Here is a 27733-nt window from a genome sequence, read left to right as displayed (position 1 = left end):
TACGCAGCTGGGAGGAGGACTATACTGAGGGGCAGGACATGTCCACATGTGAAACACTGGAGAGAAGGAACATGGAGATGCTGGCTGCACTGGATGCTCTGTGAACAGTAGAGTGCAGGTTCTGGAGCTGTGAAAGAGGCTTAGACTGGTGGGACCACATTGTTCTGCAAGGATGGGATGATCAGTAGTGGCTGCAAAATTTCCACATGCGTAAGGCTACTTTCTTGGAACTTTGTGATTTGCAGTCCCCCGCCCTGAGGCACTGTGACCCCCGAATGAGACCTGCTTTGACAGTTCAGAAGCATGTGACAATTGCTGTATGGAAGCTTGCAATGTCAGAAAGCTACCTGTCTGTGGGCAATCAATTCAGAGCGTGCAAGCCTGCAACGGGGAGCTGCTGTGATCCAGGTAGCCAAGGCAATCGATACCCTTCTGCTGCAAAAGACCGTGACTCTGGGAAATGTACAGAACATCGTGGAAGGGCTCGCCATGAGGCAGTTCCGTAATGGTGGCAGGGCTATAGATGGAATACACATCCCCATCCTGACACCTGATCACCTTGCCTCAGAGTACATAGACTGCAAGTGGTACTTCTCCATGGTGTTGCAGGCATTGGTGGATCACAAGGGTCATTTCACCTACATCAGTGTGGGATGGTCAGGAAAAATGCACAGCGCTCACATCTTTAGGAATTCTGGTCTGTTTAAAAATCTCCAGAATGGGAGTTTCTTCCAGACCAGAAAATTATCACTGTAGATGTGGAGATGCCCATAGTGATTCTTGGTGACCCAGCTTACCCCTTGTTTCCTTGGCTAATGAAGCCATGTACCAGCACCCTGGACTGCAGTAAGAAGCTCTTCAATTACAGGCTGAGAAAGTGCAGAATGGTGGTAGAATGCACATTTGGCCATTTAAAACCTAGATTTGGGTGCCATCTGACCCATGTATACCTTAGTGTAGTCAACATTCCCATGGTTGTGGGGGCTTGTGTGCTTCACAATTTCTGTGAGATGAAGGGGGAAAATTTAATGCCAGTTATAGGGCAGAAGCAGATCGCCTGGCTAGTAACTATGAGCAGCCAGACACAGGCAATCAGCAGAGAACAGAGAGGGGCACCACAATTCAGGGATGCTTTAAAAAACAGCTTTATGAATGAGCAGACAGTGACATGAAAGTCAAGTCTGTTGCTGTCAAGAAGGTATCACTGGATGTGTGCTTTCCCTTTAAGAAATCACCTCCAGCAACATTCCACCCAATCCCAACCCAGGAAAAACAATAAGAGACACAATTCTGTTTTGACCTAAGTTGTTTTATTCTGGGGACACTACAGATAATTCATTTTAGAGGGTTAAGGGTTGGTGAGCAAGGGAAACTTGCTGTCACAGGTGGGAATGTGAATCTTCTGCTATGAGAAGCATCCCTGGGTGTGGACTGCAAGGCTGCCCTTAACTCTCCCCCTCACCCCGATCCCCACATTCTAGGGCATCCATGAGGGAAGGATAAAGAACGTGGTAAAAAGGGACTGCAATTGTTCATGGTTTGCAGGGGAGGCTCTTTGCTCCTCAACAAGGGACTGCAAGATCTCTGTCTGCACAGTGATTAAAGATATAAGTTTCTCCTCATTCTAAGAGTCTCAAATTTGGTGCTCCAGCATGGTTCTTCTCCACTGATTTATGGGCTCCCTCTCATGCTGAGCTTGTAAATGCTCTGTACCGGCTGCCTCCAATTGTTCCATAAATAGTTCATCACTTGTTTTTTTCCTCCTGTGTTTCTGGCTAAGCCTCACACTCCCCATTCCAGAGCCTAGAAGACAAAGTGAAGGACACATTAGGTCAGTTTTTATTAAATAAATTTTTATGTAGCTAACTGAAACAACACACAAAGGCATGCAAAGAATGGACTTCTGGTTCCAAATCAGAACATATGTTCTCTGCAAGGAAATTTTGGACTCATAGACTGAGAAGAAATCAATTTCCCCAGAAGGATTCTATGTCTTCTATGGTGCATGTTTGCCTTTTAGTCATGTTAAGAACCTGAGGGTCAAGGGATGTGGATGGAATTGCATGCATGCATTAAGTGCTCTGTAGCACTGTAGTGAGAGAAATTCTGGGTGACTGAGATCAGTTTGAGGAGATTTAGAGCAATCAGACAAAAATATTAGAAACACACACAAGACCTAGGTAGGGCATGTCAATGACCACCTGGTATTGTCTGTCTTGCTCACAAGCTGCAGGGCCAGGGGCACAGGGAGGAGACTTTTGAGACCGTGTGTTATTCCAAACAGCATCAGCAAGCAAGGTTGAAAGGGAGGATAAAAATCCCTAACAAGGAGAAACTTGTGCTCTTTATGATGTCTAGACTCTGAGGGGACATCTAGTCTCCAGTTAAAAACCTGTGGCTGGCCTTTGCGTATTGACTCAAACAGCTCCTTCGTCCAAGGCCTGTGGGACATTTGAGCTCAGGCTGCAGCTCAAGCTCTAAAACAGTAGTGGGGAACCTCTGGTCCCTGGGACAGATTATACCCTCTGCTTAATTTAATTAATTCCATGGCAAGTCTCTGTGCCATGGCTGGAGCTGTGAGCACTGGCTCACCCTGGTGCAAGGAGAAACTATGGTGCCAGGCGGGTTGGCTGGGAAGCTCAAAGTCCACATATAGCTGCCCCCACAGCTTTCATTGACAAGTAAAGTACACTAACTGGGCATAACTGTCTGGTCACATCAAGGCAGCTTTCAAGAGCAGTGTTGAGCAGGTGGGGGGAGGGGGAGAAGGAAAAGGGAAGAGGGGGAGGAGCTTGCTTTAGCCCCACTGTGCTGCCAACTGGGAACCACCTGAGGGAAGTGGCACCTTGCTAGAGCTTGCATCCCTATACTCCAACCCCAGCCTTGAGCATCTTCCCCACACCCCAACTTGCTACCAAAGCCTGCACCCCCATCTGCACTTCTAACCCCTAACCCAGGCTGCAACCCTCTTCCACACCCCAACCGCTCCCAGACGCCACATGCAAACCTCCTGCCTGAGCCCTGAGCCCACTCCCACACTCCAGGGTGCTATCCTGCATGCTGAACCCCAGAGCCTAGGGGAAGCTCCAAGCCTCCGTGCCCTCACGTGGGGCTGTGTATGGCCCACAACTGATTGTTTTCTGTGTATCAGTGGCCCAAACAGAAAAAAAAAAGACTCCCCCTCACTCTATGACTCTTAAAAAATGGGACGTCCCACAACCCCGGTTGCAACTCGGTCTCAAACATTTACACTATAATCAAACAGCTCCTTAGCCCAAGTCCCTTGGGACTGAGTCAGTGGACATAGGCTAGCTGTAGGCATCTAACTGCAATACCTATAATATGCTGAGGGGTAAAAGAGTCCTAAACATAAGCAAGAGATCACCTTGGCATGGTTCAGCTCTAAAGGTCATATAGAACTGCTTATTATTGAAGCTTATATTAACTTTTTAAATCTAATATTCTAACTCAAGCATGCATGTTTCTTGTTTTAAATTTGTAAATAAATAAACGTTTAGTTAATTATGGGACTGGCTAGAAGTGTTGTCTTCGGTGCAGGTCTTAGACCAAATAGACCAGGTACAAGCAACTGGCCCTTTGGGACTGGGGGTAACTTTTGTTAGTTTTTAAAGTGCTAAATTTTTGCTGTTTTGTTTTGTTGGACTGCAGACTAACACGACTACCACTCTGTTACTGAATATTATTGTGATTTCTGGTGTAAAGTGACAATCTGCCACATAGTCCATATTGCCTAGGTGGCAAGATAAATCCAACTGTCCAAGGGGACTATGACTCTGTTGACTGTTCGGGTGTTTACATTTGTTACTAGCTTGGTGAAATCTAATTATAGAACATACAACCAGTTGGGGCTTTCCACTCTGTTTTTGGATGGTCTGCTCTGAGGTTGGCATTCATGGTCATGAGCTACTCCAGACAGCATGACAATAATTAAGCATGTGCATAAATCTTTACAAGACTGGGATCTCAGTTTAATTAGGTCCTTCTGAAGTTTCCCAGAGCATTCTTTAGTGTTCTTATATGCAAATACTGTTTCTCCATGTTCATTACTTTTCTCAACTAATTAATATATTAAACAACACCTCATAGGGCCTCATCCAAAGCCCACTGAAGTAAAAGGAAAAACTCCCATTGATTTCAGTGGGCCGTAGATCAGAAGTTGAAACCAGCCAATTTCTTCCTATTCTGTTCCGGCTTCTTAGCAAGTTTCTCTGTGACAAAAGTACTTTAACTGCCATCCCATTACTACTTTGCATATTAAAAGCAGTTTAGGGTTTTTCATTATTTAGGGTAAAAAAACTTGCACAATATCATCTGCTGAAGGCTTGTGGAACAATAGGTTGGGATGTAAAATTTCCATTAAAGAATTAGGTTCAAATCCTGAAGCTACAAAAAAAAAACCCAAGGTGCTCATCCTAATTTGTACTTGTTTTGTACAAACCTCTAACATTGCACATAAATTAGACACCCAAGTGTGCAGCACGCATCATGTTTTGTGGTGTTCCAAGTGCCAGAAGTTAAACTGAGGAGAGCCAACAGTGGTGCAAGCCGTTGGCTGGGTTCCCAGCTGTTTTGCTGACACAGTCCTCTGAGGGTGGGTCCCCCATACCAGCAGGCACTTGCTTTTCTGTGCCTAAGACTGGTTCTGCCAGACTGAGGGATACCAGGGTGATGCTGCAGTGGGAGGTGGGGTGTCAGAGCTGCGGAAAGGGAGCTGGCACTGCACCACATACCCACACAAGGTATCTCGGTAAAAAGGCGGTAGGTATGTTCCTGGAGAGTGAATGGCAGCTGCGCAGGGCTTAAAGCCACAACGTCAGCATGAGCCAACGCCCTAACCTGCCCCTTCCCGCGGCTTTAGCCCCGCCAGGCAGACGCCTCAGAGCCAACGGACCAGCAGCTACCACCGCCATAGCTCGCCCCAAACCCGAGCCCGGTCGGGCCTAGGCCGGGAGACGCGTCCACAGCCCGCTCGAGGGGCCGGTCATGCCCGCCCGGCGAGGGGAGTCCCACCGGCCAGTGCGAGCCGGGGAGCGACGAGGAAGGGCCGGGCGCGGCTGCGGGCCGCAAGGGGAAGCGCAATAGCCTCCTGCCGCCCGCGGCTCTTGCTACTGCGGGGGCTGGAAGCGAGTCACGACAACAGCGGCCGCGTCCCCGCCTGCGACAGACTCTGAGTCACGCGGGCGGGGCTAGGGAGCAGCCCGTCTTCCCGGCATGCTCGGCAGCGGCTCCTTCTCCGTCTGGGCAATGGGGTCGCGGCGCACGCGCGTTGAGCAACGTGACCCGGCTGGGGAAGCCCTCAGCGGTGGCGGCCATTTTGGCGGCGCCTCTCTCCGGCCTCTTCAGTTACCACGTGAACCGTGGCCCGGGACTCGGTGCGGGGCGAGGGGGAAGCCGGCGCGCCTACGGCGGGCTGGAGGGGCCAAGGCGGGGACGGACGGAGCAGAGTAGAAGGCGGCGGGGGCTGCTCGGCAGGGAGACCCGGGAGGAGGCGGTGACGACGACCGAGCAGCGGCTGGAGCCCTCCCGCCCCGCCGGAGTCCCCAAGCGGAGCCGGCCGAGGCAGCAGCAGCAGCAGCAGCCGCCGCCGCCGGAGCGATGCCGTCCGTGAGCCTCCCGCCCAAGGAGAACGCGCTCTTCAAGCGCATCCTGGTGAGTGGGCTGGGCAGGGCCCCCCCCGCCGCCGGGGAGGCGGTGGGACGGGACCTAGGCAGCTCCTCCAGCCGTGCCTGGGCCCCGGAGTGAGGGGTTCGGGGAGCGGCTGAGCAGAACACTTGGGGAGACTGGCGAAAGTGCAGGCGCGGTGGGGTTTCCAACCTCTTCTCCGATCTTAGCCCCAGTCTGAGCCGCTTCCTCCCGTGCTGCCCCGGGCAAGCAAAAGCGAAAGGCGCTGGGTTTCGGCAAGGAGAGCTGGGATCACACACGAACCAGGCGATTTTTATGGGGGAATCCTGCGCCTTACGTTTTGTGCACCCCGCTTTTGGCATGTTAGTGACTACTTAGAAATGTGTGGAGAGGTTCTGATGCGAGGTACTGTGAGATCGTCAGCTCCTAAAGGATCCCGAATTCACCAGTTCTGTTGCTGCGCTCGCTGAAGGGTTTGTGGTTCCGGTGGTTTGTAAGCAAAAAATCAGATTTAGGGGATTACAGCTCTTGCCAATTAATGGGGAATTTGTGTATGGGAGGTGAAAATGTAAAATGCAGGAAGTCTTAGAATGACTTCCTAGACTAACTAGTTAAAGCTTGTCAATCTAAAACATTTTGACAGTTAGCGTTCCCTGGATTCTGATTACAGTATACGTCAATGAAACAAATTGCTCCTGCAAATAATTACGAAAAGTGCAAACCAAGACATTATGCTTTCAATTTAAAGTGTGCATGACAGGAATGTATAATTGCTGGGCAAAGCACTTAAAAGCACCTCATCTTTGGTTTAGTGTAGTATGAAATTTGATTATAAGGCACTTTGGGTGAATGGAGTATTGTATGAAGATGGATCAGTTCATGAATAATTGTTAAGATTTTCATGATAAAACGATTCTATCTTGTCTATTTAATCTTGAAGTATCGCGTGATGATCTGTCACAAGACTTTTTGTGAAATATTGCATGTTAGTTTCAATTCTAAAATATCTGTATGGTTTTTAAAGATTCCTAAATTATTGTGTCCTCCCAGAGATCAGGAATGTTAATCCAAATACTGTGATTAATTTGAAATGTCTCAGACTATAGAGATAGTAATCTGTACCCCACATGACTTCAATGGATTTATGCAAAGAAACACATTAGAATGGTGCATCTTACTCATTTTAGTTCTATCTTGTCAATATTCTGAACTAATGAGAAATATCCCTTTTAATATAGGCATCTTAAGGTTTTCATATGTTCAAAACATTCTTAAAATTTTCTGAAAACTCTTCCTTTTAATATCTCTAATATGCATTTTATTATTGAGTGTTTAGTTTAAAAAACACTGTTTGAAATCTGCAGAACTGTAGATAATTGCATAATAATTAACAGTACAAAGGTATATATTGTTGTGAAACATAATGCAGAAAACAGAAGTCAGCGCCCAAGTGTGGACACACATTCATTCTAAATCCTTGTCATTTAGTTTCTTCAAACTTTCTTTGGAAAGTTCCTCAGATGTCAAAGTTGTCCAGCCATTCCACTTCAAAACGTGTGGCTTGGTATGTTCTGTCATAGCTGGAGTTTAGTGAAGCTGGCATTAAGGAGCAATACAGGTTGTTCCAGATTTGAAAAAAGGTCAGGCTAACCTGGGAATTTGGTCTGGAAAAGACCTCAGCCTTAGAAATAAGCTTTCTGAATTGAACCAAACAGATTTTGCCAAATATATGCAAGGGTTTGTTTTCATTCTGTTTGGTGCTGCACTTTTGTGTGTGTGCTTTAATGGCAAATTTTATCATCATCAAGTTGTGGAAGGAATCTGAGTAATGTAAATTACTTCAGTTCTGTTGTGATATACAATTTTATTTTTATTTTGTAATGCTCTTCACTTTTTCCGCCGCCTTTCGTTTCATTTTATTTGAGACCATGACTGCGATTTACCTGTGTAGACCTCTGTGATTTTTGAAATGTATTGCAAAATGAAATAGGTAGCGTGAAAAATGAGTTTTCAGTATTTTTATTGAAAACTTGACCAGTGAACATGTGGAATATGTCACCTTGGCTACGTCTACACTAGAGGAAAACTTCGAAATGGCCTTGCTAATGACCAAACCAGAGAATACTAATGAGGCACTGAAATGAATATTCGAAAGTGCTGCATTTTGCTCACGTGTGGCTTGTCTACACAGGGGTCCTTTTCGAAAGGGCCCTGCAAACTTTGACATCGCAGCTGATAGGAATAAGGGGATTTCGATGTTTGCAGGGTCCTTTTGAAAAGGACCCCTGTGTAAACAAGACGCACGTGAGAAAAATGCAGCACTTTCAAAGTGCCATGGCTGGCAGCATGCTACTGAGGCACTGAATATTCATTTCAGTGCCTCATTAGTATTCTCTAATTTGGCTATCAGCATGGCTGTTTTGAAGTGTCCCCTAGTGTAGACGTAGCCCTTGTTTCAGATGTGTAATTTTATTTGTGTGTGTGTGTGTGTGTGTGTGTGTGTGTGTGTGTGTATATATATATATATATATATATATATATATATATATATATAATATATAAAGGTGACTTAGAGCATCAAGACTTTTTCAGTAGACAGTGATGTGATCTAGCCTACAGGATACCCAAAAGATGTATATTGCCCTTCAGTTGACAGTATTTTAGAATATACAACCATCCAAACTGCAGTTCTTTAGGTTGATATAAGTGCAACAGTTAAGCAGGTAAACCACCATTTGATTTTTGTAAGCTGTGATTAAAACAGTCAGACATTTTTGACATAAACGAATTCTGTATAGTTTGGGGGAATGTCTCATTTATTCATAGTGTTAGGAAGATTTACTCTTTGTTCAAAACTTTAACAGGAACAAGAATGGTTCTGATCCATCTATTGGGAAAATATTTTCTTTTACTCACTAGAGGTTTGGAGCAGTTGTCAATTTTTGTAAAGCTGTCAAGATCAAAAATCTATAACAGAAATCTGTATGTAGAATCTGTTTGCAAACCAGTTCTTCCACTTATCTGTGTGTGTCATTTTGCTGTTAGGTAAAAGCACTACATAGACAAAGATCTTCCTAATCTGCTCATAGGTGTATGGTAGTTTTACTGGGAATGTGCTCTGTCTTTAACACATTTAATGTTTTGGCATTACTACAATACAAACAAGCTTGAAAAATCCACTTACCCAGTTATGAACTAAGGAAGTCACCGCTTTCTGCTGAACTTAAGGTCATTTTTTTTCCAAGCTCTTAGAGATATAAGGATATGCAAATACATACCAAGGTTAAACTAATTCACTGCTGTCTTAAATCTGTGAACAGACTGCTCCAGTACTTTTGCTGCTTCTCAGGGTTTCCACAAAGTTCAGAAGAAGGAAAGTGGGTGTCCTGAGTTGTTACTTTTTCATTGTTTCACTTTGACTCCTGTGCACCGTGGTGAAAGTGATGTGAATTGGGTTGGTTTCATTCAAATGCACTTGGACAGAGTCGGAGACTGGAGCTATTGACTGTGAAGGAAGACTCAGATTGGGGTTCAGATGAGGAAAGAGTAATGAACACCCATTTCACCAGCCAGAATGTTGTGGGAGGAATAAAACAAAATGTAGGCCTTTGGTGGTAGCTTGTGAGTTGTAATGTTATGGAGAATTGCAGTTTTCTTAGAAGGAAAGGAGAAAGTAGAGTGAAGAAAAAGGCAAAAGGTAAAACAAAATCAAGGCATGTAGGACTGCTTGAGCTGTAGTTTGTAAATACCTGGTGAATTTTACAGGTTTTTTGGCAAATATTCACTGTAATACTTAAGCTGTTGAATTAGCTTTCATGGGCTAGGACAGGGTCTGCAACTGAAATAGTGAGAAGAGCCGCAATGCTTGTGAGTATGATGATCCTTAATAAATAACATCAAACTATACTCTTTTCGCCCTATTTTGAGAACAGTGAACACATGATTCATACCAGTTAGAAAGTTGGTTACCCCCATCTCCAGGATTTACCCACTGCAGTCCCCAAACCTGCTCCCTATCCCCAAGTTTTACCCCCCCACCCTGCAAATCTGCCCCCCCATCCCCAGGTTTAACCCCTCGCAGCCCCAACCTCCCTGCCCATCCCCAGGATTAACCTGCTTCAGATGATGCTGCTCCTCCATGGCCACCACCACCTCCCCCTCTCGCCCTGCCGCCTCCGTCTCAGCATAGTTATGCGGCTGCAGCAGAGACAGGCTTGGCTGTCCCTCCACCCAGCTCTCCTGCAGCCTTAGTGCTTCCCCCATCTGCAGCGTGGGTGGCTCCCTGCCCTGATGGCTTTCTCTTTGGGTGCTCCCTGCTGCAGCTGACTGGTCAGCGGCTCCAGGGGCTGCCACCGATTAAATAAAAAAAAAAAACAAATTCAGTTGGTTTAATGGCTGGCAACTGAATTTATGTATTTATGTAAGAGGTGGCTGCCTCTGGAGCCGCAAGAGGATTCGGTGACAACCCTTGGAGCTGCAGATGGCTCCGTGAAGAGCCATGTGCAGCTCCAGAGCTGCAGGTTGCCACCCCTGGTCTAGGAGTTATACCTGTGTCCAGTTCCTGGGTCTGCACAGTCACCTTTGTGACCTTGGGTGGAGTCTCTTGGTGCTTCTGTGAAAATGAGAATAGTATTTCCCTGTCTTACGGGAATGTTAAAATTACGTAATGTTTGATACTCTTAGGTGCTATAGTGTTTAGGTAATTTTAATAAGTATGTTTACCAATTGAAATAGCTGTCTAGTGTCAACCGTATCATGGATTGTATACACAAAATTCCCTGATCAAAGGTTCATAGTATTTTTCATCATTTGATTCTCTCTTTTCTGAAGTGTGAAGAAAGACCCTTGTTTATGATTCAAGAAACTTCTACCTGAGCTCCTTACCTGATAGGAATAGGGGAAGTATTTACAGCTCTGGCTGACAAGGAGACAGGAATCTAAGAATCAAGAAGCAGGTAGGAAGTTAGCAGAACGCAGATAGTTTCACTAAAGGAGGTGGATGCAGACTCAAATGCTTTTGTACAGTCTCCTCTGTCAACAAGTACTACCTTCTGTTTTGCTCCGGTTGAACCTGACCTAGCAATTTGTTTCAGTTTCTTCCATGTGCGTTAGTGTCGGGAGGCTCTCCTGGTTTTGCTTTCTGGACATCCTCAGTTTAGATAACATCAGATTAGATAACAGCATTGGTCTATTTTGGGTTACCAATTGTAACAGTAGCGCAAGACTGAATTTTTCTCAACTTGACAGATTTAGATCTTTGTGGAAGATGAGTGCTCCTTGCACTGATTCAGTTCTCAGACCTAACGTACTTCCAACGACTTCTATGAGAGTCTGCTTTTAAGCTCTCAGAATCTTGTGAGCCATGATATTGAAAAATGGCATCAGATTTAGTTGTGTGGATCTGCACTATCTATCCTGGGCCAGCGCATCCAAAAGTGCTACCCAGTGTGATCTTTATGCCAGACTCAATCCGGAAGCCTGATTGAAAAAGATGTAGAATTTTGGATAGAAGGCAGCCGTTGTTGTATTTGGATTGCTGCCACTTCTTAAATAACTTTCTCAAGGAGAGACTAAAAATAAGGCAACAATTGCTAAGATAGTTAATGTTAAAAGATCACTTTTTGAGCAATTTATATGATCGAGGAGTTGATCAGCATGTGTTCCTCATTGGATTTCACCAGCAATGAATGGAAGAATAGTTTAAATGATTGTACAAATTCCTTCTGCAGCCCCCACAAAAGAAATTCCATGACTGAAATTTCTAGGCAATAAACTGAATTAAAGTGGGGTTAGCTATTCAATGCCCTGTTCAAGGGATTGAATGTATACACAACATGAATATTTCTGGTGCTTTGTGGCAGATGACCTGCAGCTCTTGGTTTTTTTAAAGCAAATGCGTATGACTATGTTTGGACTGTGTAATTTTTTCAAAATAATTTACGCAATTTGCGCTATGCAAATCATATAAATTATTCAAAATACCTTATTCTGAACTTCGGTGCCATCCGAATGACACTGAAGTTCAGAATAAGGGGCTATTTCAAGAGTTCTGTTAATCCTGTCATGATGGGGGTATTGGAATCAGAATAGCACACCCAGAATAATACTTTGTATCCTGAAACAGCACCCACAGTCTAAACATAGCTTATGAAATGCATTGTCGTTTTAGCAGATCATCCCACATATTTGGAGCTGTAATTCACAGATATTTGTCCCTTACTTGATTCATGTCCTGATGCTTTAGTGGAAAACATACATAGCCATTGAAATTAAAACTTTTTTGAGAGAAAATAAACACATGTTGGATGGATAAATTAAGGTTGGAAAAGTCCCATTTGTCTCTGGTGAAGGGAAAGGGCAAGAATTAGTGGAATTAGCCTTTGCAGATTCTTATTTCAGTTTTAAAAATACAGATTTCCTATGCCTAATGGATCTGAAGATAAACTCTCCAGATATATAGCAAGTGGAAACTTACACATTGTTGTCTTATGTCTGTACACAGATGACTTAATTGCTAATGCTGGTACTCAGAGTTGAGTTGCAGCAGCGTGATCACTGACAGGACTTGTCAGTTTTCATTGTGGCTGTTTGTAACTTTGTGGGTACCCAGTGAAATTGATTAGAGGCAAGTGAAGATTTATTCTGTGGACCTTTATTTGAGAAGCTCTGAGCAGCAGATGCAGGTAGTAGACACATTAAATAGAGAGAAGGAACTTAAATTGCAGGCTGTAAGAAGGATAGAGTAATAGAAATGATCTTGTTGTCACAGCCAGAATACATGTGGGAATTTGATCCAAATAATCGGTCAGTTGCAAACAATGGCCAAATATTGTGGAATATGAAGAATGGTTAAACATTCTGAAGCACTAATTTATTAGAACAATAACTGTAATAAAAGGAGAGTAATGACAGAGAGATAGCTGTGTTAGTCTGAATTCTATCAAAACAAAAAAGCAGTCATGTAGCACTTTAAAGACTAGCAAAATAATTTATTAGCTGATGAGCTTTTGTGGGGCAGGGACTTCTTCAGATCACAGCCTTACCAGAACAGACTCAATACATAAAGCACAGAGGTTAAAAAAATTGTTACCAAGGTTGTCAAATCAGAAGAGCAGAGGGGCAGCAGGAGTAGGGTGTGGAGTGGGGAAGTTAAGAGTAAAATAAAACATCTAAGTACATAAGAGTCCTTATTATGGGCCAGGTAATTCCCGTCCCAGTTCAAACCACGTGTTAATGTGTCAAATTTGAATATAAATTATAGTTCTGAGCATTCCCTCTGTAGACGGTTGTTAAAGTGGCTTTTGAGTAGAATACAGAATTTCAGGTCATGAACAAAATGGTCCACTCTATTAAAGTGCTGGCTGATAGGTTTGTGTGTTTGGAGGTTTTTTTTTATGTCTGTTTTTTGTCCATTCATTCTTTGTCAAAGAGTGTTTGCAGGCTGTCCTATATACATAGTGTGTGGGCATTGTTGGCACATGATGGCATATATGATGTTAGTTGAGGAACAGGAGAATGTGCCCGCTATTCTATGATTAACATGGTTAGGTCCAGTGATGGTATTTCTAGAATAGATATGTGCACAGAGTTGGCAACAGGGCTTGTTGCAAGGAAAAGTTCCAGATTAGTATTGTTGTGGCATTGCCTGTGGTAGCTAGTGAGAATCCTCATAAGGTTGGGAGGTTGTCTATAGGAGAGAAGAGGCCTGTCACCTAGGGCTTTCTGGAGTGTGGCATCTTGATTAAGAATAGGTTGTAGGTCTTTAATGTTGTGTTGCAGTGGTTTGAGTTGGGCTGTAGGTAATGACAAGTGGTATTCCGTTGTTGGCTTTTTTGGGCCTATCTTGGAGTAGTTGGTTTCTGGGTATTTGTGTTTTTTTTACTTCTCCCGTTGGGTAATTCAGGTTTATGAATGTTTGGTAGAGATTTTGTAGTTTTTGGTCTCTGTCAGTAGGATCAGAGCAGATGCAATTGTATCTACTGTGATCCTACTGACGGAGACCAAAGTAACCTTGATAACAATTTTTGGACCTCTGTGCTTTATATATTGAGTCTGTTCTGGTAAGGCTGTGATCTGAAGAAGTCGGTCTGTCCCACAAAAGCTCATCACCTAATAAATTATTTTGTTAGTCTTTAAAGTGATACATGACTGCTTTTTTCGTTCTGATGTAATAAAAGGAGTGAGACTTCATGGTCTCCAGTAGGCATAGCCTTAAACTCTTATGCCTAATTACCAATAAATGAAAAAATAAAAGTCAACAGCATTATTTTAACTTAGAAAATATTTTAAAAATCCAACTTTTCAGAATTAATAGACTCATCTCTCATTAAACAAGTACTTTACTTATGAGTACTCGCTTAAATGAGGGGCCCGTATACTTACCTTAATTCACTAGACGAGTGAACTCCCCCCGCTATTATGAGCTTTACCCTACTCCCTGTGCTCCAACCTGTCATGATCTGACACCCCCTCCTCCTGCCCTGCGGCTCTACCTGTGGCAACCTGACCCCCACAGACCAGTCCCAGCAGCCTTAACCACCACACTGGCTCCCGCAACCTGACCTACTTCGAAGTCCCCTTATTCCCATCTGCCCCAGCCCACAGCAACCTTAACCCCCTGCCAACCCTGCAGACCTGCCCCAGCATCCTGACCCAGCAGACCAGCCCTGTGGCATCCTGACCCAACTCGCGGCAGCCTTAACCCCCGTGCCATCCTGCAGACCAGCTGTGGTAGCCTTAGCACGCTTCCCCGCCCCACTGGCCCTGGCAGCCTGACCCCCCTGTCGGCCCCGGCAGCCTGACCCCCCTGTCGGCCCCGCAGACCAGCCCCTGCAGCCTGACCCAACCCGCTGCAGCCTTAAACCCCCCGACCCTGCAAACTGGCCCAGGCAGGCTTAATGCCCGCCCCCCCTCCCTGGACTGGCCTGGGCAGCCTTAAAACGCACGCACGCGCCTGCCTGCCTGCCTGCCTGCCTGCCTGCAGACCAGCCCTGGAAGCCTGATCTCCCCCCCACCCCAGCGGCCCCACAGACCAGCCCGGGCAGTCTGACCGCAGCCCTCAGCAGCCTTAAACCCCCGCCCCCCCCCCACTGGTCCCACAGATGGGCCCTGGCAGTCTGACCACTGCTGGCCCCAGCCCACTGCAGCCTTAATCCTCCTGCTGGCCCCGCAGACTGGCCTTGCAGTGGCCTGACACCGCTTCCCCCCCTGCCCTGCTGTCAACCGGCCCACATCTGCCTGACGCCTCCCTCCCCGCTGCTGGCCCCGCAGACCTAACTCACCACAGCCTACACCCCCACCTCCACCCCGCTGGCCACACACCCAGCCTGCATCAGCCTTGACCCCACCACCAGTCCCACGGACCCTACCCATTGCCAGCTTTTAACCCTCCCTCTCATTCTTGGCCCCAAACTGCCCTCAGTCTTTAAACTCTCTTCTTTCCCCACCCCCACAACCCAAGGTTCTCTTACCTTTCAAAAGCAGCGCCATGTGCTGCCGCTCCTTTGCCAATCAGAGACTTTTACGTGTATTTTTACGAGAATTTAGAGTCTTATGAGTTTTCGCCTACAAGCAGAAAGGTGGGAACTAATTACACTCATATAGTGAGGGATGGGTGTAGTAACAGTTTATTAATTTTTTTGCAGCAGAAATAAACTTAGCAACAGTAAGGGAAGTCATTTTTAAATGTTCTGTGCCTGTAGTAGTAATGCACAGAAGAATCAAAAGAATTTTTGCTGTGGTAGCTAGGCTGCAAAATGGTCATGACCCTTTCCGTCATGACAGAGAGAGCTGTTTTGATTCAAATGCTGGGATTGCACTTTGGGTTGTTTTACAAAAGAATGGATTGCGTCTTGCTTTATAATTTGCTACCTCCATCAAAATTGTTTGCTTGATATTCTTTAACATTTGCAATAGCCACTATGATGTCTCCAGTTAAATCAAATTAATCATCAGAAATGTCTTGTCTCTTGAAACGTGGATCAAAAAGGCAGGTAAATTTATGGCCAGGACTGATGATTGAACTTTTCTTCATATATTTTTTTTGTCTGCTTTTTTTCTTGTCAGTTTTTGTATGTCCTAGAGGGTGTTGAGTATTCTCATGAATGTTTTTCATGTCCAAAACTTCATGCTTGGTATCACACCATATAGACTTCATGAAGTCAATGTACCTTTCCATTTTTATTGATAGATTTAAAAGAAAAAAATCTTTTACACCAGTTGGTCACATTTCAGTATTACACAGTCACAGAAGTTTTACTTTCACAGAGCGAAATAGATTGTTAACACATGAGCCAGGACATTTGGAGATGATATATGTCGGAGCACCAGTGTCAGATAAATTTGTCATCTTTGGCCTACCAACATGTGAAAAAAGAAGCAGGGAATCTAGAATTACCCTGTAGTGTTTTTGATAATTGTTTCCATCCATGGCTGGAATACATTTTGTGATGTGCACTAAGCTATGTGTGCTATGTCCACCAATAAAAACGCATGCTATCCACTGTGGGCGGCTGTGGGCACTCTGCTAATCAGCTGGGTAGCACCTCGAAAAAGTGCTCAGCTTTCAGGGAACACTGCTACCCTGTCTATAATTGATTTGTTCATTTCCCAAGAAAGCGTGCAACTACTACTGCTGGGTCCTTATTTTCAGAGCCTCAGATGTTAAGTGTTTCATTCAATTTGAAATAAGTTCTTAGGTTCTAATCCAAAGCTCGTTGAAATCATTCATTGTCTTTCTGTTGATTTCAGTGGTCATAGGATAAGGTCTTTAGCTGTTTAAAAAAGAAAATGTGCTGTCACTTGTAGATTGAGTTATGCTGGCCATCATCATAACGATTAGTGTTTGAGTCACACAGGATCCCTAAAAAACTTCAGTTTCTTCTCTGCTTTCCATTTCTTTGCAGCCTTTTTGTGTGGGTGGCAGAGGTTTGGGAATGGAGGCTGGGGAATATAGCTGGGCCACACGCTCCTGGACTGGAGGACAGCAACTGCAATGTGTGGGTCTGTGGGTGGGAGAGAGCAGGTTTGGTATAGAGGAGGGGCCACAGTGGGGGGCATGGGTCTTGCGCAGAAGGAGTGTGGCTGGGGGCTTGCACTCCCAAGCTGTGGGGTCACCCATTGCCCATGCCATCTTACCTAAGTTCCCCATTGCAGTAACACAGTAAACAACCTCCTCTTATAGCACTGAGCTCTGATTGACCTATTGAAATTCATGTAGCACAAATGTAGATGGTATGTGACCTATCTTGATTTCAACAACCTTGCAGCAGCTGACCCACAGTGCTCCGTTCCAGGCTGCAGTAACTACGTTAAGCTACCCCAACACACTGTTTAAAAACACTCTGAATTTTTCTGATTGCCTGGTTTGGTGAGCATATATAATTGCTCTCCTTTTGTGTGCAGCTGATCATGCCAGCCATATACACTGAACTGACTTATACCGGCAATAGATAGAATGTATTGTCTCTCCTGGATCTTTTTGTAGAAGAGGCTGTGCACACATAGTTACGCATCACCTGCAGGAATGAGCGCATCTATGAAAAGATTGTATCCTTTTGTCTGTATCCCCAGTGCCAAGTTTAAATTAAGGAACTGCAGCAGGCATACCACAATAATTGATCTTTTGTGCTGAGCTGTAGACCTGACACCTTTACACCAAGCTGCCTGCCATACTTAGCAGAGAACTCATAACAGCACCCACAAGACTACCATGAAAACTTTGGTGGTGCCTGAGATTCCCACCTGTAAGCAGTGAAGAGTAGTAGTAGGGAGGATGCAGTGGAGGGATCTAACCATCCCATGAGCCAAAACTTGTTAGAGACCTCACCGCCATCTAGCCAGTCCTGCCAGCCAAATGCAGATGAGCCTGGTGAAGGGAAAAGAAACCCTGAGTAAGCGCAAAAGCAGTGAGAAGCGCTGGGACATCTTAGACTAACAGATTTCTTGAAGCATAAACTTTCGTGAGCAAAGAACATGCATCTGACAAAGTGAGTCTTTGCCAACAAAAGCTTATGCTCCAGCAAATCTGTTAGCCTATAAGGTACCACAGAGCTTCTCGTTATTTTTGTAGCTGCAGACTAACATGGCTACCACCCCCCCATACATGGATAGGTCTGTTCATTCCTTTTCTCTGGCAGTGTTTTAGATTTAAAGATGGCACCCTGTTAACAAGACACAGGTATCAACTTTGCATTGTTTTACTCCTAACAGAAGTGCTAGTGGCCCAAGAAAGGGAGGTAGAATTGATATCTGCTTTTCATTTCCTTGTTGGGTTAGGTGTGGGGACAAGGACCACCCCATATAGCAATTTGTTTATGTAACCTGGGACACCTCTTATATCGTTCTATGAGATCTCAGTTAAACGTTTATGGAGGTGCTCTGCAGTCCTCTCCTAGAGGTTTCTAGAGATGGCTATCTTATTTCTTCCTTCACTGTAGATGATTCTACAATGAGTTTATCTGGCACCAGTATTTTAAACAGACTAAAGGCATACAGGAGCCATTGTGCTTTGTGTGCTTTTGTTTTCCTCAAGAGTGAGCTATCAGCTAAAATCGCCACCACCTGTGGTAAATAGTGCCAACCTTCCCCTATACTTGAACTTATGGAATAAGGTCTAAAATTTTTATTAATGCAATTGAATACTCTCCCCCTCCTTTCATGATGGATCAACTCACCATGACTGGGACTAGAGATAGTGCTGTGTAAAGGCACTCCAAAGCTGAAGTGTTAATAAGTAGGTAATTTTTTTTTTAACCTGGAATAAAGGAATGGAGTTCTGAAATGTCTTTCCTTTTCTGTTCTGCATCTAAATCAAATATACTTCTCTCTTTTAATCAGCAGCTGCTGACAGTTGACCTTGGTGGGTACCACGCCACATCCGTGGAACACCTTAAGTTGATGTGAAGGAGAAAGAAGAGGGCAAGTTCAGTAAGATCCTGCAAGCCATTGCTGCATCAGACCATAAAAAAAGAGCGTGGAGGGTGGAGATGGCGGACAGCAAGAAGGGATAGAGTAGACAGGAGAAGGCACAGGAATCCAGAAGGAAAAGGAGAAGGAAGTGCATCAGAATGTAACAGGCATCTCAAGCAGCAAACAAATGCTGCAGGGCAGACTCTATTGACACACAGGTCCAGCAGTCTCAAACTCTTGATCATCCGCACTTGTCTGAGAGCTGCATGGTATCAGCTTTTTGCCTTCCCACACGTTTCATGTGGCCTCACAAGTCACCTCTTTTTCCCTATTATTGCATACCAAGAGGATAGCAAGGCGAACCACAGCTTCACATAGCTGACATATGAGAATCAGGATGGTGTATGTGTAGCCACAATTTTAACTGCATTGCTATTTTTTGCACATTGTTTTTCCTTAACTGTTTTTACAATGCCAATATAGGTTGCACTTCCTTAAAATAGGACTTTCTGGTCCAGCAACATCCATTGTCCAGCAGGACCATGGATGTTTCCAGGCCAGAGAGCCCCTGTGTGCAAGAGTTAGACAGCAAGAGGGCTGGAAGCTCAGAGCACGACTAGGGTGGGTGCCAGGGCTATGGCAGCTTGGCCAGGGCTGAGGGCCACCCAGATGAGAAGTGGTGCAGCAGGCTGGGTGGCTAGTGGCAGGGGACTTCCCTGTTCTGGCAAATTGCCTTCGTCAGATCAGTTTGGGGTCCATGGTGATAGGACCCCAAGTTTGGGGTCTGTGGTTATGGAGGCGGTTTAGGAAGGAAGCTGAGCATCTTGAAAATGTGTATTTAGCAGCATGTTGTAAGTTTGTGAGACATGGGTGATAACAAAAGATTTGAAGTGAAGGATATTGGCATTTGAGAGGAGTTGTTTTAGAAAGATCTTGAGAATAGGATAGATGTAGAAGGTCATCAACAAGCAATTATATAGGAAGATACAGCTGAAAGAGAACTACTACTGCAGAAAGTTATATAACAGAAGATACAGCTATTTCTGCATATCTGCAGAATGAACAAAAAGTCAAAACCCTGGTATTCCGCATAATGGATGGTTGAAATAGGAGAGGCAGAACCCACAGAGAATAGGTAGATGATATAGTAGATTGGTGTAGAGCTAGTTTACAGAAACTAAGCCGCCACGCACAAGATGAAAGGTGGAGTGAAATAGTGAGAGAAGCGTAGGACACCAGCAGGCACTGAGCCCAGGGTGGTTGATGGTAGTGGTGAATCATTCACAAGCTATGTCTACACTAGAACGATCTATCGACAGAAATTTCTGTTGGAAGATATCTTCTGACAAAACTTCTGTTGACCAGTCGCAGTCAGACTGCCAAGCGGATTGAAAGAGTGATCTGCTCTGTCACAGAGCGCGACCAGCTGGCCAACCAGGAATATAGCAGACAGGGCTGCCCAGTTTCCTGGAAACTGTCTATCGACAGAGGGCCCCCCAGAATGTCCAGAGCGGCTTTCTGTTGACAGAATTGGTCACCAGAGGTGTTCTGCCGCACAAGGGAATGGCAGAATGCTGTTGACAGAAGTGCGGCATTCTGTTGATGTACTGTGTACAGAATGCCTTGGGAATGTGGACACTTTGCAGGGTTTTCCAACAAAATACCAGTTTTGTCAACAAGTCTCTAGTGTAGATATAGCCCTGTAGGAGGGGGTTGTCATTCTGCCCTGGCTAGCCAATTGTGTAATTTGGTGTTCAAGTGCCTACCATTATCTCACTAAAGAACAGTCACTGGAAAACCACCAAAGACATCTGCAAACAATCAAAGCCACTTGGAGGTAAACAGAAACATAACAGACAAGATCACCCTTTCCATGGATAAAGACAGAAGACTTGATTCAGTATGTTAGAGGGCAGAAAAGACCCTCTATATGTGTTCACTGAAGAGAAGACTTGTTGAAGGAGTGTATGGGGGAGGAAACTACTTTATTAGATAATAAAGGTAACTTAATTGTCAGCCCTACTTTGTGTTCTGTAATTTTATTTTGTAACTCTTTCTAGCACATTTTTTTTTAACCTTGAACCTCTATTCTCTTTTACTTAAATCTTTTTCATTATTCTTAGAGGGTAGCTGTGTTAGTCTGTAACTTCACAAAACCAAGCAGTCCTATAGGACCTTGAACACTAACACATTTATTTACTAAATAATGAGCTTTTGTGGGTAAGACCTACTTCTTCAGATTCTCAGGTTTGAAGTGGACACTTGAAATCCAGGGTTTATATAGCAGTAAGGAGGGGAAAAAAGAGGGGAAAATGGGTGTCATTTGTGACTAATAGGACCAGTGGAAGGAGTAAAAGAAGTGGGTTGTGTGCCATTTCTGGCAATATCAAAGATGTGGAAGGTAGCCCTCATAATGTGTAGGCTAATTGAGATTTCTGTTTAAGCCTGAAGTTAAATGCATCAAACTTGCAAATGAAGTCCAAACTCCTATGTTTCCCTTTGTAATCTTGTGGTAAAATACTTTTGTAGAAGAATGCCTACTACTTTTAAATCCTTTATTGACTGTCCAGGAAGGTTAAAGCATTCCCTTATAGGCTTATGTGTATTCCAGTTCCTGATGTCAGATTTATGTCAGTTTGTCCTTTGGCACAGAGACTGTCCATTTTGTCCAATATATATGGCAGAGGGGCATGTGTCGCATTAGTGGATGTGCAGGTGTATGAGCCCCTGATAGTATGGTTGATGTGGTTAGGTCCAGTGATGGTGTCTCTAGTATAGATATGTGGTCAAAGTAGGCAGCAGGGTTTGTTGAAAGGATAGGTCTTTGGCTAGTGTTTCTGTGGAATAGTGTGTGGCTGCTGTTAAGTATTTTCTTGAGGTTGGATGGCTGTCATGTGCCAGCAGTGTCTCTTTGCCGTGTACTTTGGACAAACTGGACAGTCTCTGTGCCAAAGGATGAATGGACATAAATCTGACATGGGTAACCCAAGAACAGTCAACAATCTCTCTTCTCCCACTTGTCCATCTAGAATATTTGTTATGCTATGTTCCCCCTTTAAGGGGACATGAAGCCAAAGTTGATTAAATGCTTTTAAAGCATGTTTATTTAATTAAAAAAAGGTAATCTGCTTTAAAGGAGTTAGGTACTCATGTATATGGATATAGCTCTGATATGGCTTCCATAATAGAGATTCTCCATGGATATCAACTGTTATACAGGAATTAGGGTTGTTAGTTAATCATGGTTAACTCACAGTTAGCACAACAAAATTAATTATGATTAAAAATATTAATTATGGTTAATCAAACTGCTAAACAATAGAATACTGATAGAAATTTATTAAATATTTTGCCTGTTTTTCTACATTTTCAAATGTATTTATATATTACAACACAGAATACAAAGTGTACACTACTCACTTTATTTTATATTTATTACAAATATTTGCATTGTAAAAATACAAAAGAAATAGTATTTTTCATTTCATCTCATACAAGTACTATAGTGCATTTTCTGTCATAAAAGTTCAGCTTACAAATATAAGGGTTTTTCCTTACATAACTACTCAAAAACAAATGTTTGTAAAACTTTAAAGCCTGTAAGTCCACTTAGTCCTACTTTTTTGTTCAGCCAGTTGCTAATGCAAACAAGTTTGCTTATAACTGTGGAACTTTATGCTGAAAATGAGAGTAGGCATTCACATGCCACTTTTGTATCTGATATTGCAAGATACAGTAAAATTCCTTTAATCTGGCCTCTGATTAGGAAATCCTGATAGTCCAACATTTAGCAAAAATAATACCATTTACGGAGACAACTTGGAAATATTTGATGGTCCGACATATGGTAGTCCTCTGAAATATGCCAGGGTTGCGTTCTATGTAACCCTCGTGTACCTTGAAATTTGCATGAGTTGGGGGGCTTGGGTTATGTGTTGGGGCTGTGGGAGAGGGACGGAGGGTTAAGCCTGGTGTGGGTTAGGGCTGCATGGGGTCCAGGGGATGGAGCAGAGCTAGGGCTTTTGGGGATTGGAGCCAGGGAGTGCAGGGGTTGGAGCTGGGGTGCGCAGGGGTGGTGAAGTGAGAGGAGCACGGGGATAGTGAAGTGGGAGGAATGCAGGGGTGGCGAAGAAGCTGGGGGGAGGCGCCATGGTGGTGAAGCTGGGGACGTGTGGGGAGGTGACTTCCAGAAAATTTGGTAATTCAGCACCTGTGCAGTCCTGGACATACAGGATTAAAGGAATTTTACTGTATTTATATACCAGATATGTTAACCATTCATGTGCCCCTTCTTGATTGGCCACCATTCCAGAGGACATTCATCCATGCTGATGCTCATTTTAAAAAAAAAAAAGTGTTAATTAAATTTGTGAGTGAACTCACTGGGTGAGAATTGCCTGCATGTTCTGTGTTACCTGGATTCTGTCATATATTTCATTTTATAGCAAGCTTGCATGGTGACCCAAAGTATGTTCATTTTAAGAGCACTTTCACAGCAGATTTAGCAGAATGCAAAGAAATTACCAGTGTGAGATTATTTTAAAAATAGCTACAGCACTCAACCCAAGGTTTAGGAATCTGAAGTGTCATCCAAAATCTGAGAGGGATTAGGTGTGGAGCATGCTTTCAGAAATCTTAAAAGTGCAACACTCCATTTTAGAAACTACAAACTTGAACCTCCAAAAAGGAATATCTGACTTTTGTTGCTAGCATCTGGCTCTGATGAAAATGAAAAGGTGTTGGTTCTCTCTGCTTTGGATCATCGTCAGGCAGAACCCATCATCATTATGGACCCATCCTCTGGAATGGTGGTTGAAGGCACATAAGAATCTTCAGCACGTCTGGCTCATCAATATCTTGTGGCAGTGGCTGCAACAGCACCATTTAAAAGCCTGTCCTCACTTTCAGGTGAAATGGCAAACAAGAAATAGGCGGCATTATCACTTTCAAACTAGTTTGAACTGCATGGACTTGTGGGCTGTAAAGTTTTACATCGTTTGTTTTTAATGCAATTTCTTTTACATATCTACATTTGCAAATCAAATTTTTAGAGATTTAGAGATAGAGATTGCACAACAGTGCTTGTATTAGGTGAATAAAAAGATAGTATGTTGTTTTTTTACAATGCAAGTATTTGAATCAAAAATGAAGTGAGCACTGTACACTTGTTATTCTGTTTGGATGGTTTGAAATATATTGATTTCAATTACAAACAAATATAGTCTATTATTTAAGAGCGTAATTCATTATTTTAATTGCTTGGCAGCCCTAACAGGAATATTATCTTCAAATATGAATCCCTTATATTGTGGTAAGTGTTTATCTAAACTTCCTAGCCCAAGTATGTAGATGTGTTCTTAATTTTGATGAAGTGTCACATTCCTATTGTATGGTTAATAAAATTGCTAACAATGTGAAATAGCTTTGTTGGGTACAAAAAAACTCAAATAATTTAAAACAACAGTCTCCAAGATATTGGTATAAATGACTGATGATATTAACACTATAATGGTATGTTAAAGGAACATGGCCTATTTGTGTTTTAAAATCCAAAACTGTCCAAACAGACATTTTAATATATGAAATTATAGTGTTTTATTTTAACATGGTAAACATTTATTACTTTTGTGAATTAGGTTACTGACTTTGTCATTCTTCTGCAGAGGTGTTATGAACATAAACAGTACAGAAATGGGCTGAAGTTTTGTAAACAGATCCTTTCTAATCCAAAGTTTGCAGAACATGGAGGTGAGGCTTCTGATGACATATAAAACTACCATAGCCTGCTTATGGTATGCTGTAAGACAAATAATACATATTTTAAGACTTTCTGTAAAACTTTTTAAATATTTTAGCATCTTTTTGTTTGTCCTTTGGTTAAAAAATTTGAAGAGGAAACTGATGAAATATAACTTTTGGAAACCCTGTACCATAATCTAATACTTCATTGTTAATGGAACATTTTAAATATCTGTCCTTTTTATTCTGATCGGGGTAGCCACGTTAGTCTGTAGTTTAACAAATAACACGCAGTCCTGTAGCTCTTTAAAGACTGACAGATTTACTCTGTAATGAGCTGTCATGAGCTTTTACCCATGAAAGCTCATTAACAATTTTATTAGATAATCTTTAAGGTGCTACAGGACTGCTTGTCCTTTTATTATTTCTATTTCTCATATCTGGATAAGCAGTACAGGATTTGAGGAAGAGTTTGGTAGCTCAGCGCGCATACATTGCACTTAGAATTGTTATCCTGCCCGTCTAATGAGGAGAAAACAGTTTGGAAGAGAGAAAAAAAGTGGTTCTCCCATACCCTCTTCCCCCCACCCCCCCAATTTGTCTTTGGGTTGAACCTTTCTTTTTGGCATTTTGAGAGGGTATTTCCTTTTTTACCTATTAGACTGGCATGATTATTTTCTGAAATGTGCTTTAAATGAATGCCTTTTCTGTTCAAGAATGGACTATAGGTTGAACCTCTTTGGTCCAGCACCCTCAGGACTTGATCAGTGCTGGATGAGAGAATTTGCTGGACCGCAGCAGATTAATATTGTCTCGCACATTTACCAAAACTTCTGCTGCTTAGTGGGCTCTTAGAAGACATTTAGGGGTAAACTGCAGCTAAACAACAGCACAGAACACTGAGAGCCAGGACTGGTGGCTGTAATCAAAACTTCATGGGACTGTGGGAAACTTGGTCACACCCACAATAAGTGGTCATCCAGTTGACTATAATTTCGCCTGGTTACTGATGCTGCTGGATGAGCATGCTCCAGATTAGAGAGCTTCAACCTGTTTTTAAACAGGTACGGCACTCCATTCCAGCAGGGGAAGACTGTGTCTGCCTACTGTTGTACACAGGGAAAACTGACGTGTTTTAAAGTAGAAGACTGGCTCACTTTAACTGGAAATAAAATCGAGAACGTACTGTTTGAGCCCCATATGCTAACTGAATAAACTACAAGCACAATCTTTTGTGTGTGAAAATAGAATAATGGAATCTTTGTGCCACTAACTTTCCTGAGTTCTAAGTATAAATATTTGTGTGCTTTAAGTTATTAGTTTGTATAACATCTGTTGTGTTTAAGAAAATAGTAGATTGGTGCCAATTGAATCCTAATGTTTTTTAGAAACCCTGGCGATGAAAGGACTAACACTGAACTGTCTAGGCAAGAAAGAAGAAGCATATGAACTAGTGCGTAAAGGCTTACGGAATGACTTAAAGAGTCATGTCTGTATCCTTTTTGAATGTACCTTCCATTTGTGAATTTGGAGAAGGCTGTTCCAAGAGTAACTGCTTATTTTATAGAATGAGCAGAGCTAACATCTTTTGCTGTTGAAAGTGTGCAAACAGTAAGTTTAACATGTATATAGATGTACAAGTATGTTTTGGTTAAATTTCTCTGTACAATTTCATAACTAAATTGTTCGTCCCAAAGCTGTCCTTGGAAGTACAAACAATTAAAATGTCATTCTTGCTTTTTTGGGAAGAATCGTAGTTGTTGAATCAAAATCAGCTGTTCTTTTCTAATACATTGGCAGGTATAATCTTTTAACTTCAGAATTGTTGGCTGTGGACCTAATTTTAGTAATGTATGTAAGCATGTGCCTAGCTTTAAGCACATGATTACTCTTTTGGTATCAATGGAACTAGCAGCATGCTTGATGTTTAAATACATACTAATTTGTGTGCCATACTTGAGACCTATATTTAAAAATGGGGAAAATACAAGTTGATAGTTCTTTAAAAAAATCTTTCCTATTTGTTTTTAACAGTAGGAAAATTGACTTCATACAGACACAAACATTCCTGTAATGTAAATTGGTTAAAAGCTTTATATTGTCAGTGTGAATGTTCTTAGTACATTTGAAGAAGACATCTCTCGTGGTTCTACTATCCGTTACAAAGCTGGACTTTCTTTTGTTTTAATTAAACCTACCAGGCACTCTTTTTCTGCCATTCTGGATTGATTTTCTCCACCTTAGATGCAGTAGTACCCTTAACATACTTTTCCAGGCTGGCATGTCTATGGTCTTCTCCAGAGGTCTGACAAGAAGTATGATGAAGCTATCAAATGTTACAGAAATGCACTGAAATGGGATAAAGACAATCTTCAGATCTTGAGAGATCTCTCTCTGCTTCAGATTCAAATGAGGGATCTTGAGGGTTACAGGGTAAGTAGAGTATTTACATTTTTATAGGTTTCCAGGGAAACAGAGTAAAGGATTATTGCATTAATTAAAAACTTGCATGTAGTTTCTTCAGGTTCAAGACCATAGGAATCAAACCATTAAAATTTTTACATTTTAATATATGAAACACATATTCATATTCAGATATGCAGAAGTCTACTTTTTCATAACTTTTGTCTGAAGTTAGGTTCTCTTTCTGTCAGAATTATTCACTAAAACAGCAGTTCTTAGCTGGGTGTCCATGGCCCCCTGGGATCCATGAGCCTGAGTCTGTGGGTGGTACTGGAGGGACACCAAATGTTGGTCCACCCGAAGCTAAACTGGCAGTCCCATGTGTCAGTCCCATGAGCAGCTCCACATCTCCTCCAGGTCAGAGGCGGGAAGCTAGAGGTAGGTAGTGTAGGGAAAGTGCTGCTCCAGTTGGTGCTGTGGGGTAGGCAGCCATGGTGCTCTTCCATGTCTTCCTCCTTTTGCTGATGCCTGTTGGCTGTGGTCGTTCCTCCCTTTTGACTGCTCACATAGCCAGTAAGAGCTGCTGTGACAGAAACAATTCACTCTCAGGTCTCGATCTGTAAGATGCCTATTTCCACATCACAATCCACCTAACACACAGGCATTTCCTCCGGTTTAAGGTGGGGTCCCACCATTATCAGTACTGGGTTCTCCCGCTTGGACTCTCCACTGCATGCAAGGTGTTCTCCAAGTCTCTGGTGGTCATGGCCTCCCACCTGCATCAGTACAGGGCCATCATTTTCCCCTGTCTGGATGATTGTCTCCTTAAAGGACCATCATTCCCGGAGGCCCTTTGCATGATGTGGGTCACCATGGACTTCCTGTTAAGTCTCTGCTTCCACATAAACTACAAGAAGTTCACACTTCAGCCCTCACAGTCCCGAGAGTTCACTGGGGCTCACATAAACACTACCACTGCCAGAGCCACTCTGCCCTTCTAGAGATTCCAGGCCCTGTGCGATCTCATCCTGATGGTGCT

General features: G+C 43.2%; 1 protein-coding gene across 3 annotated transcripts in view; it reads left to right on the top strand.

The window, feature by feature from the left end:
- The first annotated feature begins 5348 nt into the window (after positions 1-5348).
- NAA15 (N-alpha-acetyltransferase 15, NatA auxiliary subunit) overlaps positions 5349-27733 on the top strand; it is a 66971-nt gene continuing 44586 nt past the window's right edge. For all 3 annotated transcript variants that reach the window (XM_074993289.1, XM_074993288.1, XM_074993290.1), the window contains exons 1-4: positions 5349-5670; positions 24216-24300; positions 25680-25784; positions 26567-26724. In XM_074993289.1, the coding sequence (XP_074849390.1) occupies positions 5617-5670; positions 24216-24300; positions 25680-25784; positions 26567-26724 (402 nt within the window). In that variant the 5' untranslated portion in view covers positions 5349-5616. The remainder of the gene's footprint in view (positions 5671-24215; positions 24301-25679; positions 25785-26566; positions 26725-27733) is intronic.

The sequence above is a fragment of the Carettochelys insculpta genome, chromosome 4 (genome assembly GCF_033958435.1).
Source record: "Carettochelys insculpta isolate YL-2023 chromosome 4, ASM3395843v1, whole genome shotgun sequence".
Lineage (NCBI taxonomy): Eukaryota > Metazoa > Chordata > Testudines > Carettochelyidae > Carettochelys > Carettochelys insculpta.
This window is presented reverse-complemented; position numbering and strand designations above follow the sequence as displayed.